This window comes from Magnolia sinica, chromosome 7 (genome assembly GCF_029962835.1).
Source record: "Magnolia sinica isolate HGM2019 chromosome 7, MsV1, whole genome shotgun sequence".
Lineage (NCBI taxonomy): Eukaryota > Viridiplantae > Streptophyta > Magnoliopsida > Magnoliales > Magnoliaceae > Magnolia > Magnolia sinica.
The window spans coordinates 27,173,777-27,189,546 of NC_080579.1; the positions used below are offsets into that span (position 1 = coordinate 27,173,777).

A 15,770-nucleotide genomic window follows, 5' to 3' on the forward strand; every position below is an offset into this window, starting at 1 on the left:
CAATTATAAACTGTAATTAGAGACACTTATCTCTTTTCTTCTTTTCATATCATGTTCAAACCACTCTGTCCATTTGTTTCTCATGCTCACATTAGGACAAGAGTCCAAAAATCAGGCAGATCGAAACTTAGTCAATAAATCTGTAAATTAGGGGCTTTTTTAATTACTTGTACAATCACAATGACTTCCACAACACCAACTACACCGGATTGAGAAGATGCCTTCTCTATGTAGAGAACGACACCCGTCCCTAATCTACAAATGGAAGAAATGAGATCCATAGCAAATGACTGGTAGTATGCTTTTTTTCAAGAAGATTTTTTGTTTCAAATGAAATAAGTCCTACTTCCTCATGAATGTCACAAAGAAATCAATGTTGTATAGCAAAATTGCTACATGCTTTACATTTTCAAGTCATGATGAGCATTAGTCGAACATATTTCAGCTCGTGACAAAGCCTAACACAACTAGCTATGATAAAGGTTTAGGCTTAGATGATGATGACGACTTAAAAAATAAACAAATAAATAAATAAAAATAAATCAACAAGCAGTACATTCATCATTACATGGATGTAAGTAGCAATTTCTAACACAACAAGGAATACCCATTTCCATAGCTATTTTTATGTGGGGACTGGATGTTAACATCTAGATGATGGGATCAAGGGATAATATGCCCTTCACTCCCAATGGTTTAATCGTTTTCAAATGGGTTCATCCGAACATGACATCAATATTCTATAGAAAAATCAAGCTACTTCCTATTATACAAGCTAGGTCCTACACTCAGTACTACATGCAGAAAATGTCCATGCTTCAGTATGCTTTGTGATGGACAACAACCCATACACCAAAAATACCCACAACAATTAATAGGAAACTTCACATTCATCTATAAAAATATGAATCACAAGGAAAACAGAACAAAAAGGAAAAAGAAAATGTGAACTTGTGAAGATGTCAAGGCATGATACACAAAGCTCCCAACTCAAGACTACAAACCTGCAGTCAAACAAGGAAAAGCTACATGAAGCACTCCAAATAGCGAAGAAAAAGAAATGTATTCATGGACTAATAACCAATTAGTTCCAATGTCCACTACCATCCCCCCATCCATCCCAAAGAGTTGAACTAGTTCACGAGCAATGGATGGAAGATTCTTTTCTTTTCTTTTTCCTCATAACAATCAGTCTGAATTCACAATATCTTGTAGCCTTAAGATTGAACAAGTGTAGACTATGGCTCAGTGATCCATACCATTGGTATGATGGTTGTCATTGTCAATGGGAGATATCCCAAAGTTTTCCCTAACTGATAGGCATTAGCAAGTAACAATGCTCTTAAACTAAAACCATGATAAAACTTGAAAAAAAGAAAAGAAGAATGAGGAAGTTGCCACATTCCACTAGAACCAACTATTGAATGATGATCCTAGTGTAAATGCATAGACTATGAACACAAGTCTGCAGCTATCACAAGGTAAGTGAGGATTGCCCATGGGAAAAATAAAAATTAAAACATCAACAACCAAGTCTTGGTAAATGATGTGAACAATGAAACAATTCAAGAAGTAAAAGAGCGTAGACAATTCAAGAACTACATAACTGGAAATGAGATCTCAGAGTAGCATATATACCTTGTCCATTTGTAGTTAACATCCTTCTCATTATAGTCAATAAAATGGGCTCAATTTGTATAAAAAGAGGGTTAAAAAAAAAGACATTAGCATATGCATGGATAAATTTTATCTGGATATAGTAAAGAAGAAAATTGAAAAACCTATTCAAAAATAGAATAATATATAATATTCAAAGAAAGATAAAATGGAAATATATATATATATATATATTATAAATTTAAAAAAAAAAAAAACAATCTGGAAACAACGAATTAGTTGAATGCCATGTACGGAAATCCTAAACAACTTGTAGCTGCCTGCATATCATCCATCATACTATGCTAGAGTATGGCCGCCATTCCGTAACTTGGGGATGCTTTTTAACCAGTAAATGAGTTGACTCAGCGTGTTTGCAACAGAGAAACAAGACCTTGTCATTAGACATTGCAAAAGCTAAAACTGCATTCAAATATCCCCTACCAAAAAAATAATAAGAAAATAGAAATGAACAGAGACAGTGTAATAGGCTGCTAAGTGTCACCCCAGCAGGCCTTATTTGATTAGGAAGCATAAAGTATTAATTAGGGCCTGTTTGGATGCCTGTAAGTTGGGTAAGTGGGAAGTCACTTACAGGGAAGTCACTTACAGGTGGTGTTTGGGGGAGAAAAATCGTCTGTAAGTAACTTACAACCTGTAAGTCACTTACAGGCAAATCTACCAAAAAACTGCAGGGCGAGGGGGGTGGGAAGTCACTTCCCTGTAAGTCACTTACAGGCTCAACGGTCATATTTTTAAAAAGAGGGGAAGAGGGAGAAACGCACCAACCCACCAACCACCATTATAGCCATGAAGCTCCGGCCAATGAAGAGGAAGCAGCGGCCATTGAAGGAACTCCAGCAAGCCTTGCAGCAGTTCAGCCAATCCACATCCTACAACACTATTACCGCAGCAAAGCTTCATTATTACCGCACCAACGACTGCCATTTACCACACCAACAACCACCATTGATAAGCTTCTATAAAAAGGGGATTGCAGGTTTCGTCTCTCCATCCCAAGCTCTCTCTCTCTCCCTCTCTGCAATCTCTCTCCCCCTCCCTCTTTGCAATCTCTCTCCGTCTCTGCAATCGCTGTGTGGTGCCTTCCGCCTTTTCTCCTCTCGAAACGGTAGGTTTCATCCACCCTGTTTTTTCTGTCCTTTCATGGCATCAATCCGTTTTGGTAATACAGTAGTGGAGAGTTGTATTGTAATGGATCCCACCTTGTTGATGGCCCAGATCTGGGATCTGGGACACGTGGCACATTTTCATGTATTGGGGAGGGTAGGATTTGAAATCTCAAAAGCCACTGCATTTCTCGCTGGGAGCTGCAAATATATGTGCAAATTTTACCATGAAGAGTTTTAAGTAATCGGTCTTGCACACCAAAATCTACCGTAGATTTCACCTGGTGATGATCCCAGCCATCCATCAGATGCTAATCATGGATGATCCAGACCCGCAACCACACGGATTACATGATCTTAACCAACCAGCATATAGTTTTTCTGTCTGGCGAATGAGGAAGTTTGGTGGGCCGTTGATCATTTTTGTTTCTAACCATCCATTTTCAAGGGGCTAGGCAGACGGTTTGGATTCAAAATATCGATTGAATCATTCAACAGAAATTTTGCCCTGTCATGAGTGGATAAAGCAGCTCATGTACATCTTGCGAGTCACACGTACCACCATGGCACATAGATTCAATCCATCCATCTGAGGTGTACCGCTGTGTAGATGCCCTGGCCCAAGAAACAGGTAGGTCCACTGGTCAGGTGGGCCACTGTTTACCAAAAAAATGTACGGCTGAGTTTTCTGACCGTCTCTATCAAAAAAGGGTGATCGTAAATTGTAGGAAAATGTTTTCTTTTTTCATGGCCCATCAATATTTTAGATCAAAGTATAAGTTGGCTAATGGGGGTTTCATGGGGTTCTGCATAACGTGGACCATTCAGATTTTGGACTCAAATCACGTATTATGAGTTCTCAAAAAGTTTTCAAAAGAACTCTTGCCAAATGGTGCACGACTGAGTATTATGCGGAAGGAATCATGTGCTGAGTAATGCGTAAACTTTGTGGATCCACCATGATATATGTATTTGATCCACACTGTCCATCCATTTTAAAACTTAATTTTAGACAGTGGGGATCTCGAATGTACTTTCATGCTATGTCTCCTGCATTCTGAAGATCCCCAAACAGGCCCTTAAGGTAGTTGATCTGTATATAGACGTTGAACCTTTAAAAAAAAGGAATCATATGTGGATGTTGATTCCTGAGACCTATGGGAGTGCATGACCCTACTTTTTGCTTAGTCACATTATGGTTGGTATTATATGTCGTTCTAGTGTTACCATTTTAATTTCAATAGCTCAGCTTGTCTCTTGGGCAGTCTGTTTATGTGATCACTTTCGGGACTGTTCATTTGGTGGTTTTTATGATGGAATTTTGGGGATTGTTTTCTGTACAGCTAAGAGTGTAGGGAAGTTCTCATTTTTTTAAAAGGTCTCAAGTCCATGGACTTAAATAGCTGTTTCAGAGTGTGATTCACCAGGGGACCAAAACTGGCATGACTTGGCCTGTATTGATCTGTATTGTCCCGTTTCTGTCTCATTCTGCCGTGGCAACTTGTATTGGATCAAAACTGATATGGATAATTTTTTAAACCATGCTCAAGACTCTCAAACTCAAATTACTACAATGTGCCTTGGTAGGGGCCATGGGACACACCTGAATTTCCTTTCAGCTGTCACTGTTCACGTGCACGGATTTTGCTAGTGTTGATAGTTTCGGGTCTTTGATGTGTAATTGCAAATGGGTTTTAATTGTCATCGGTTGAATTGGCTTGTGTACTTGGATTTTCATTGTAGCTGTTGGTATGTGTTGTATACCAGGCCGACTATGGATGTCTCACATATTATGTCTCCAAATTTCACAATCTCTCGCCTGAATTGGCCTAGAGGTTCTCTTTCCCATAATATCAGTGAGCATTGATTGCTGAAGTTTCTTTTTTTTTTTTTTTGGTCGTAACAACATTACTGATTTTTTGGTCATAACAACATTACTGATTCAAGCCAGAAATTGGAAATGAACCATAAATTAGTGAGAACTCAAAATCCCTGATTCCATTGCTCGAAGCTTTTAACTGGTTGATTCTGTTGTCAATTGGCATTTGATCCTAAGTGGGATTGTTAAAGTGCCCCTAGGAATCAATAAGGCCAGAGGTAAGATTTTTGTGGGGCATGCTTCTCCATTCCTCTGGGGCACATGGATGAGTGTAATGAAAGAGTTTTCAAGAATTCACATTCCTCTGTTGAAAGGTGTCTTGATCTCTTATGAGCTAGAGAGGAGCCGGAGAGAAGTTGTAAATGGTTACAGAAGGCTGCCAAAAGTGGCAGCCAAATTGGCTCCTCCTTCACTGAGTTGGTGGAAGCGTAATGTGGATGTGAGTTCTGTGGGTAACCAAGGGCCTTCAGGGATGGGAGAGATCGTTTGTGACAAGCAAAACTGAATTAAGCTTGTCTTCTTAGGCCTTTTGTAATTGATGATTCTAGTCTAGCTGAATTGGAAGCAATAAAAATTTAGGTGTAGTTGTCTCTTGGCGTAATCTGATATGTTCTGATATTTTGAACCTTTGAGCAGATACCTGTCTAGTATTCTTGTGGAAAAATTGGATATCTAGTCGCCAAGTTCTAATTATCACAGTTACATAAAAAGCCATGGAAATTGCTTCTGTGGTCTTTTTTCTTGCTATGTCGAATGTATGGACAGGCTAACAATTGGGGATCTCGAATGTACTTTCATGCTATGTCTCCGGCATTTTGACTGGAAAGATGTCATCACTTCTCATTTTACAATTTGGATGAGTTGTATCAAGGCTGCTCGAGACTTTAGGGGTCGTTTGGTACCCTCGAAATGGAGCAGCAGCAGACTCACCTCTTCCCCTTTTTTGTTAATCTCTTTTAACCCCTTCCTGAAAAAGATCATGGCCCCACGTGGCCCACGAAGGGATTTGTGAGTAGTTGTTGTCACAACATCTGCATAATCAAATGGAGATGGGATAACACCTGCTGCAACCAACCCACTGATGTGAGCCATATCTGCCAACAGGACAGCTTTCTGCTTGTCACAGACCTGTCAAACCATGAAATCAGGACTTTCAAACATGAGAACAACATTAAAGAACATTGAATGTGAGATGATTTTGTTGCCTTTATAAGAGCAACTAAATTTGAGTTTACCTTGCGAATGCGTGCATAATCATAAAGGCATGCGTAAGCACTTGCACCAGCAACTATTAATTTCGGGCGGAAGAGCGCAGCACTTTTCTCCAACTGGAATGAAAAATGATTTGAGCTTGCATGCATTCATCGTCATGCATTTTCTAACATAAACCAGCTAACCATTGAAAAGGTAAAATCAGCTTGACTACTCAACAACTATCTATAGAAATTGAATGAAAGAATTCACCAAAATGAGAAAATGACTGAGTGGGACTTCCAAGGGGCATTCTGTTCAGACTGGATATAACTCGAGAGGATGGCAAGCCATACTTTGAAGTCACTACACCCAGTCCTTTTGATGGCTGGACGAACAACAAAAAGAGCTGTTTATTTGTTCTAGCCTCTTGTTCTTAACTCATTGTTTTTGTTATTTATTTGTTCTAGCCTCTTGTTCTTAACTCATTGCTTTTGCTATTTATCTTGTTCTAGCTTCTTGTTCTTAACTCATTGTTTTTGTTATTTATTTGTTCTAGCCTCTTGTTCTTAACTCATTGCTTTTGCTATTTATCTTGTTCTAGCCTCTTGTTAAAAAAAAAAAATATCTCCACCACATGGAACCAAGCTGAACCCAACTGTGGTCTCTTTGTATGGTTCTTTGTGACCTTGCCAATCATTTGTTTCAATCTTTAACTTATCTTACTATATATTTATTCTTTGATTTTTAGATCTATTTGCGAAATGGATTCGGATTCTGAGATGGATTTTCATATGATGTCTACAATGACTACGGCTTGTGCATTAATGACTATTTGGCTTGATAAAAACAATATGTTAGAAGAATCACAAGAACATCAACGAAATTGGACAGGCGCACAGGCTGCGAATGCGATTATTAATGGACCGGGGCCAACATGTTTTAACTACATTCGTATGCACAAAGACGCTTTCTTTAGCCTTCGTGATATGATACAAGAAAAGAGTAACCTACGAGGCACATTTGGCGTATCACTGGAAGAAGAGTTAGTAATTTTTCTTCATATAATTAGCCATAATATTAAGAACCGTGTCATGCAACATCATTTTAACCATTCTGGGGAAACAATTAGTCGTCACTTTAACAGAATGCTTAATGCAGTTGTACTTTTACAACGCGATATTATAAAACCACCTAGAAATGGTGTACCACCCGAAATAATGAATAGTACGAGATTTTTCCCGTACTTTAAGGATTGTGTTGGAGCCATAGACTGCTCACATATTCCAGCGATGATCAGTATAAAAGAGCAAGCCAAGTGGCGTAATCGAAAGGGATTTATTTCCCAAAATGTGTTAGCAAGCTGCTCTTTTGATTTAACATTTCAATATGTACTAGCGGGGTGGGAGGGATCGGCTTCAGATTCACGAATACTGGCAGATGCTCTTAACCGACAACACAAATTAATTGTCCCAGCAGGTATTGATCTAAGTAGACATATAAATATATATTTATTTATTAATAAGCAGATTACATTTACATGACTTTTAAAGTGTGTTTTTTTTTAAGGCAAATATTACTTAGTAGATGCTGGTTTTGCGAATGCGCCGGGCTTTTTGGCACCATTCCGTGGCGTTCGGTATCATCTAAAAGAATTTAGGCAAGGTTGTCAACCTAGGACAAAGGAAGAGTTGTTTAATCTTCGTCATTCCTCATTGCGGAATGCTATAGAACGCGCTTTTGGAGTATTGAAGGCACGATTTCCCATATTGAAGATTGCTTCAGGCTATCCTTTAAATACACAAGTCAATATAGTCGCTGCATGTTGTATCCTACATAATCATATTATCAATGAAAAACGTGATCAAGAGCTTGATTTTGAAAATAACAATGATATTGGTAATGGTGAAGATGAAAGTGAGATGCATGAAGATGAAGGTAATGAGAGTAGTGAAGATGAGAATGAATGCGACTTCCGAAATGAATCTGCGGCTGCTAGGAGGGAAAAACAAAGATGGAGGGAATTTCGACTTGGACTTGCGTCGGCTATGTGGGAATCATATAAGCTAGAACAAAACATCAATTAGTTTATATATATATATAAAATGTGGATGCTGATAGAAAGATTATTGCAATTTATAATATTTCTACATCTATTTGCAATGTATAATATTTCTATATCTTATGTGGCTTTACATGTTTGTAATGTTTAAATGTATAATGTTTTAAGGTATGTCACGAAATGCAAAGGCAAGCAGCAGTGGCCGAAAGGCACAAATTAATTGGACATCATATATGGATGAATGTATGGCAAACGCCTTAGTTGAGGAAGTATCGCTGGGAAAAAAATCTGACAACGCTTTTCGAGAAGCTAGTATGAATAAAGTAGCAAAAATTGTGATGGAGACATTTTCTGTGCAAGTGGATGGAGAAAAGTGCAGGAATCGATTACGAACGTTTAAAAAGAAATATAACTTGGCAAAGCTTGCACTTAGCAAAAGTGGCTTCGGTTGGGATGAAGAAAGAAAATGTATTACCGCCGAACCAGACGTTTGGGATGAATTCATCAAGGTGAAGTTCATTCAAAACTTGAAGTCATTCATATACAGTGAAAACTAACTAAATTTCATTTGTTTTATAGGCAAAACCTGAAGCTATTCATATCAGAAACAAACCATTCCCACTGCTAGCTCAGTTTGATATTATATGTGGGGACGATTCTGCTACCGGGAACGCAGCACGAACTACATCCGATCTTGAGGAAGAAGTCCTCCATTCATCTCATTACATGGATGACATCCCATTGTCCTCATACCCCTCTGGATCATATACACCATTTGCACCACCCGATGATGTATATTCCGACGGAACACAAGGTCAATATCAATATGGCGAAGGAAGTGGTCAAAGGGATGTGAGAAACTCTGCTCCAAGGCCATTAAAGAAGAAGAAGAATGCCTCTATTGCATCAACTGTTATTGAAAAGTTTGAACGCATGCAGGAAACAATGGATGAATATGTTTCATTCAAAACTAAAACAGCAGGAAGACTATGGGATGAGTTGGAGAATATGACAACCATTGATTCTGACATGATGTATAGGGCCTACACATTCCTTGCGGAAAGACCGCATTTTGCTTCTACATTTCTAGATCATGTAAGTCCTATTCAAAGGAATGAATGGTTGGAGAGGATGATTCCCTAGTAAAAAAAATTTAAATGTAATTTCTATAGTTAAAGAAGACATTGGTAATGTAATTTAATTATTAGATTTTCTATTAATATTTTTAAGTTTATTCTCAATGCTTAAATTGAGTTATTACTCCATATTATAGATATTTTGAATTCGTGGGCCCACTTTTATAGCTCACTTGATGATTGGTTTAGCTTAATAATTATCTCAAATATTCATCTTGATGGGCTTAACAAAATAACATATTTGATCCTATGTTTTTTTTTATATGATTATAACATTTTAGAATGATTCCCCAATCTAAGCTCTACTCGGTGTGAATATACAGCTTTCTACCTGTAAGTAACTTACAGGTTACCCAAACAGAAAAACTAACTTACCTGTAAGTGACTTACAACTTACATCCAAACAGGTTACCTGTAAGTAACTTTCACCTGTAAGTGACTTACAGGTAAGTCACTTACAACTTAAAAGAACTTACAGGCATCCAAACAGGCCCTTACGGATGATTAAGGTGAGTTGGTGGAGGCGGGAACAGATATCCAGCGCTAGGGTTTGTGTTGGCCCTTGGATCTTCGTAATCCATTGTAAAATCCATCATCACCCTTCCTTTTTCCTTTTTTACCTAAATGCCAAAAAAAATAAAAAAATTCAATATAATGCCCTGAAAATTCCGATGAGAAAAAAAAAAAAAAAACCCACCTCAATTTGATTGAAAGAAGCTACTTTCTCAAATCTCATCTCCTTTCTTCCGGATCCTACAAAACAGAGGGCTCAATTTGCTGTTGTTGCAGCTTCAATCTTTGCTGCATTCTCCCAACCTTCTTGAAAGTATTTTCCAGGAACCCAACGGAAAAAACAGCAAATCTTGGGCAGGAACCCTAGAAAGGAGCGGCGAAGAAGGATTCCAGCTCTTTTACAGAGATTGAAGCTGAAGACGAGAAAAAAGAGAGTAAAATCTACGAATCGGGAGCAGAAACCCTAGGCGAAAAAGCGAAGAAAGAGATCGAGGTCTTGACAGGTTCTTCAAAGATTGAAGAAATTGAAGAGATTTGTAGAAAATTAAATGAAAAAAAAGGAGAGACGATCGAGGTGTGAAATTCCCCCAGGAAAACCCTAGAAAGAGAACGAAGATCTCTCTCACTCGCTTGCACAGCGAGTGAGAAAAGGAGACAACGAAAAATCATCCATGCGCGCCTGTCGAATTTATATTTCAGAATTAGAATTTTAGCGTCAGTTCCTTATGCAACCGAGGCTAAAAAGTAGACGTTTGGCTTCGGTTCCTCTGCAACCGGGGCTAAAAAGTCCAATTTTATTTGATAATTCTTAATATTTTTTTTTCAGAATTTTTAATTAGTTGAAAATTTTCAATTTTAAAAAGATTTCTAATTTTTTTTCAAGATTCTCAAATTCAAAATTCTTATTTTTTTTTTAAATTCTTAATTTTTTTTAAAATTCTCAATTAAAAAAAATCATACTTTTTCATAATTATCATTTTTTTATTCTTAATTTTTTTTAAAAAAATTCTTAATCTTTTAAAAGTTCTCTAAATTTTAAAAAATTCTTAATTGTTAAAAAATTCAAAATTCAAATCTTTTTCAAAACTCTCAATATTATTTTTTTCAAAATTCTTAATTTTTTCCCAATTGTCTCCATTTTTTTTCCAAAATTCTCAATTTTTTCACAATTGTCAAAAATTTTAAAAATTATTAATTCTTTCAATATTCTCAAATTTTTTTTGTAATATTCTTAAATGTAGACTTTTGGCATTGGTTCTAGGATATAAAGTAGACTTTTGGCCTCGGTTCCCATGTAACTGAGGCTAAAAGTAGACTTTTCACCTCGATTCCTATGTAAATGAGGCTAAAATGTAGACTTTTCGCCTCGGTTCTTATGCAACTGAGGCTAAAAGGTAGACTTTTCGCCTTGGTTCCTATGCAACTGAGGCTAAAAAGTAGATTTTTCGCCTCGGTTCCTATGCAACTGAGGTTAAAATGTAGACTTTTAGCCTTGGTTCCTATGCAACTGAGGCTAAAAATTAGACCTTTCGCCTCGGTTCATATGCAACTAAGGTTAAAAAGTAGACCTTTCGCCTCGGTTCCTATGCAACTGAGGCGAAAAGTTAGACCTTTCGCCTCGGTTCCTATGCAACTGAGGCGAAAAAGTAGACCTTTCGCCTCGGTTCCCATGCAATTGTGGCTAAAAAGTAGACTTTTTGCCTCGGTTCCTATGCAACTGAGGCTAAAAAGTAGATTTTTCACCTTGGTTCCTATGTAACTGAGGCTACAAATTACACCTTTTGCCTCGGTTCCTATGCAATTGAGGCTAAAAATTAGACCTTTCGCCTCGGTTCCTATGCAACTGAGGCTAAAAAGTAGACCTTTCGCCTTAGTTCCAAAGCAACTGAGGCGAAAAATGAACTTTTAGCCTCAGTTCCTTACCAATTGAGGCTAAAAAACACATTTAGCCTCCATTTTTTCAACCGAGGCTAAAAAATTGAGGCTAAAGGCCTACTTTCTTGTAGTGTCTCCAACTGACTGACCTATACCACGACTATAAAAGGATAGAGCATGGAGAGAGAGGGGGCATCAGAGATGGAAAGTGGACGTGATTAAGAGAAAGAGAGAGGTCGGCTTCAAAGAGTTTTTGTCCTCCTCCTTTAGTTTTGTTCCTTTGATATTTTTTTAGTTAATCATGTTTATGATTGGCTAAACCTGTTAGCTAGGGCTAAGAGGTGAAGCTTATAGTGTGATGAGATCTTTTCTATGGCTTTGATTCATGTTTTAAGTTGAATTGACTTTGATTCTAGTTCGACTATAAGGAATACTCATAGTTTTTGTGGTTTATTGTGACTTAAAATTATAATGGATCTGTGATAGCTTTGAGTATGTTCTTTTCATTATTGTGATTGTGAAATTAGGAACCTTGTTGTTAACCATCGTCCCATGGGCATGGTTGGATGATGGAATCCTTCCTAACATTCACAATTCTCTCAGATTGGTTGTGGATTGGTAAATTCTATTGTTTTCTTTGTCTCATAGGCATAGTTTTATGATGGAATCACTTCTAGTTCTTATACCTATCAGTCATTGAACTGGATCAAAGGAAGTTCATATTTGATTTTTAATGAAATATCTTCCAATTGGATTAAGATGGAACTTTGATTCCAGATGTGTTCTTGAATCAAGCATAAATCTCCCTGATTCTACAAGTGGATCCTTAGAAACCCTAGTTTCTCCCCTTTGAATTTTACAATTTTTAGTTACATAATTTATAATTATTCTCTTAAATTCTCCTGATTTAGATTACATCTTCTTCTAGTTCTTGTTCTAGTTACTTTCAGAATACGTACAAGGTTGAGTCCCCATGGATTCGACCTCGGTCTTACAGAGATTATTACTACATCACAACCCTACACTTGGGGTTGTGAACAAGTTTTTGGTGCTGTTGTCGGGGACTAACGGTTGCATTTTTGTGAGATTAACTAGTCTTTGAATTATGTTAAGATTAAGGTTTTTCTATTTTTCTATTTTTAGGATTAAGTTTTATTTTCTATTTTTAGAAACTTTCTAATTCTATGATTTCTTTTATTTTTAGAAACTTTCTAACTTTCTATTTTTATTTTTAAAACTTTTGATTTTTAGAATTTTTGTTTTTAGAAACTGACTTACTTTGTTTTGCTTTGCAGGATTGTAATTAGAAACTTCTTATTTAGTAACTTCTTTCCAACTCTCTCTTTCTTATTCTAGATTTTTATTTCCTTTCTTCCTTTCAGGTTTAGGTTAAAATCTGAAATTGAGGGCTAAGAGTGTTTCATGCCTAAGTAGGTCCGTGACAACACTCGACGTCTCTTGAGTGAAGGAGGATTGGTTGAGGGGTTATCTATCCATCACAGGATTAGACACCACTCGAGATCCTCAGAGTTAATTGAGGTTATGACTGCAAATTAACCGGGAAGACAACCTCAACCTCGGGTTGAGGAAGTCTAGGATGAGAATGAGGTGCATCAAGCACCCCCGCTTTGTACTTTATGAGATTATTTACAGCCGGCGAGGGTAAGTACGCTCTCATGCATAGTTTTTCTAGAAAATACGGAACACATGGATATCAAGCCAGGGGTGATCTAACTCCTTCAAAAATTCCATGGACTTGAATCTGAAAGTTCATATTTGTACTTGAAAGAGTTTGATGAGATCATATCCACTTTATATTTTCCTATCGTGTCTGAAGACACGGTCAGACTGAAACTCTTTCCCTTTTCTTTGAAAAAGAAAGCTAAGACGTGGTTGCATTCAATACGTCCCAAATCTATTGGCACATGAAATGACATGATAAGGGATATCATAAAGAAATTTTTTCCACATCTTAAAATGAACATCCTTAGAAAGTCAATCATGAACTTCGCTCAAAAGGAGGATGAAACATTCTTCCAATGTTGGGAAAGGTTCAAGGATCTTGTCAGTTTATGCCCACAACATGGTTTTGAAACGTGGCGCATTACACACTTTTTCTATGATGGTCTGACATCTTCCATGAGCTAATTGGTTGAGACAATGTGCAATGGGGAGTTGATGAATAAAAATGTCGATGATGTGTGGGACTACTTAGATAGACTTGCTGAAAATGCACAATCATGGGACACTTACCCAAAATCAAACACCACTTCTAGGTCTACTTAATCAAAGGGGAGGGGTGGATTATACCTTCTAGAAGAGGATGATGATATTAATGCTAAAGTGTCTAATCTCATAAGAAAAATCGAGGCTATGGAACTAAAGAAGGATAAGGTTAAAAAAACTGTTTGCGATATTTGTGCTTGCAACGTTCACACAACTGAAAATTGTCCAACAATACCTGCCTTTCAAGAGATGTTGAATGAGCAATCCAATGCTGTGAACAATTACCAAAGACCTTTCAATGGACCTACTTCCAATACATACAATCTTAGTTGGAGAAATCATCTAAACTTCAGTTGGAGGAATGAACAAACTGCTACTCCTCAAGGTTTCTTTAAATCAAATTCCAAATCAAGTGAAACCTCAAGAAGAACTGGTTCAAAATTCCATACAAACTCAAGAGCTTACTCAAGTAATACGAGAACTTACGAAATATATACAAAAGATGAATTCACGTGTCACGGTTATAGAAAGGGAGATGCTTCCTGCTCAACCCCTCCCCAATCTTAAACTGCAATACGAGATAAGTGATCCATGCCCTTCAAATCAGATGGAGCAAGCTAAATCTATCACCACTCTTAGGAGTGGGAAGACCATTGACAAAACCATTCCGGTTATGGCTGAAAAGCCCAAGGACCCGAAAGTGGATAACAGTGATAGACCTTGCATTGCTCCACAAGAATTAGAACCGAAACTTCAAGGTAAGCCGATTGCCCCATTCCCCCAACGATTAGTTGCACCAAAACTTCTCTCTAACTCTCAGGATATTATAGAGGTGTTAAAACAAGTGAAGGTCAATATTCCTCTACTTGATGTTGTAAAAAAAATACCTTCATATGTCAAATTTCTGAAAGACTTATGTAGGATTAAAAGACTGCAAAATATTCAAAAGAAAATCCTTTTTACTGAAAATGTAAGTGCCATCTTAAAGCAAGATGTGCCACAAAAATTTAAAGATCTCGGTAGCCTAACCATCGCTTGTGTAATTAGGAATTACCGCATTGAGTACGCACTTCTTGATTTAGGAGCAAGTGTAAATCTGATTCCTTACTCGGTCTACAAACACTTAGGTTTGGGTGAATTAAAACCCACCCTAACCACATTACAACTTACTGATCACTTAGTTCATGTACCGAGAGAGATAATTTAGGATGTGTTAGTCCAGGTTGACAAATTCTACTACCTTTAGATTTTATCGTCTTGGATATGGAACCCATCGGTAACATGAGCACTCAAATTCCCCTCATTCTTGGTCGCCCATTCCTTTCCACTTCAAACGCAATCATTAATTGCAAGAATGAAGTCATAAGTATGTCTTTTGGAAATATGACATTAGAGCTAAACATCTTTTTAAATATTGGCAGACGGTTAGAGGATGATGACAATTTTTATGACATTAACATGATTGACTCTTTCGTGGAAGATAGAACACCTTTGACCTTATCCTCTAACCCTTTAGAGACATGCCTGGCCCACTCCCATGATTTTGATGATGACATAATCAGGGAGACGAGTGTCATACTTGGTACTGCACTGGTACTTGAAGTTAATCGCTAGAGGTCACAATTTGAAGAATTGCCCCAAACTAATGAAGTGCTTCTATCGTCTAGCTTTAAGGCACCAAAGCTTGACCTAAAACCATTGCCCTCTGAATTGAAGCTGTCTATTTAAGTTAAGATGAGACATACCAGGTGATGATTTCTTCGCACCTTAAGCAAGAACATGAGAGTATGCTCATCTCTACTCTTATTGAGCATAAGGGAGCCCATGGATTGACGATTGCGGACCTCAAGGGAATTGACCCTTCGATTTGTGTGCATTGCATTTATCTCAAGGATAATGTGAGGACATCTCGGTAATCACAATGTAGACTAAATCCAAACATGAAGAAAGTGGCTAAGGTTGAGGTTCTTAAACTATTATATGTGAGTATCATATACCCTATATCCGATAGTCAATGGGTGAGTCCAACTCAAGTGGTTCCCAAAAAGTCTGGAATCACCATTGTATCCAATGCCAATAATGAACTCATGCCAACTAGAGTTACT

At 37.4% G+C, this 15,770-nt stretch overlaps 3 protein-coding genes and 1 non-coding gene across 4 annotated transcripts; 2 read left to right on the top strand and 2 right to left on the bottom strand.

Annotated features, from left to right (window-relative positions):
* Positions 1-5,206: 5,206 nt before the first annotated feature.
* Positions 5,207-6,042, bottom strand: LOC131250605 (serine hydroxymethyltransferase, mitochondrial-like). The gene is made up of 3 exons (XM_058250891.1): positions 5,898-6,042; positions 5,593-5,790; positions 5,207-5,215 (listed from the first exon to the last, which is right to left on the bottom strand). Exons 1-3 carry the CDS (start codon positions 6,021-6,023, stop codon positions 5,207-5,209), a joined length of 333 nt encoding a protein of 110 aa, XP_058106874.1. The 5' UTR covers positions 6,024-6,042.
* Positions 6,043-6,555: 513 nt separating this feature from the next.
* On the top strand, positions 6,556-7,940 carry LOC131250606 (uncharacterized). Its single transcript, XM_058250893.1, has 2 exons — positions 6,556-7,303; positions 7,424-7,940. Exons 1-2 carry the CDS (start codon positions 6,618-6,620, stop codon positions 7,938-7,940), a joined length of 1,203 nt encoding a protein of 400 aa, XP_058106876.1. The 5' UTR covers positions 6,556-6,617.
* A 145-nt stretch (positions 7,941-8,085) lies between these two features.
* On the top strand, positions 8,086-9,058 carry LOC131250607 (uncharacterized protein At2g29880-like). The gene is made up of 2 exons (XM_058250894.1): positions 8,086-8,424; positions 8,495-9,058. Exons 1-2 carry the CDS (start codon positions 8,086-8,088, stop codon positions 9,056-9,058), a joined length of 903 nt encoding a protein of 300 aa, XP_058106877.1.
* Positions 9,059-13,422: 4,364 nt separating this feature from the next.
* LOC131252311 (small nucleolar RNA R71) lies at positions 13,423-13,529 on the bottom strand. Its single transcript, XR_009174340.1, has one exon. It is a non-coding gene; the product is annotated as a small nucleolar RNA R71 (small nucleolar RNA).
* Positions 13,530-15,770: the final 2,241 nt, after the last annotated feature.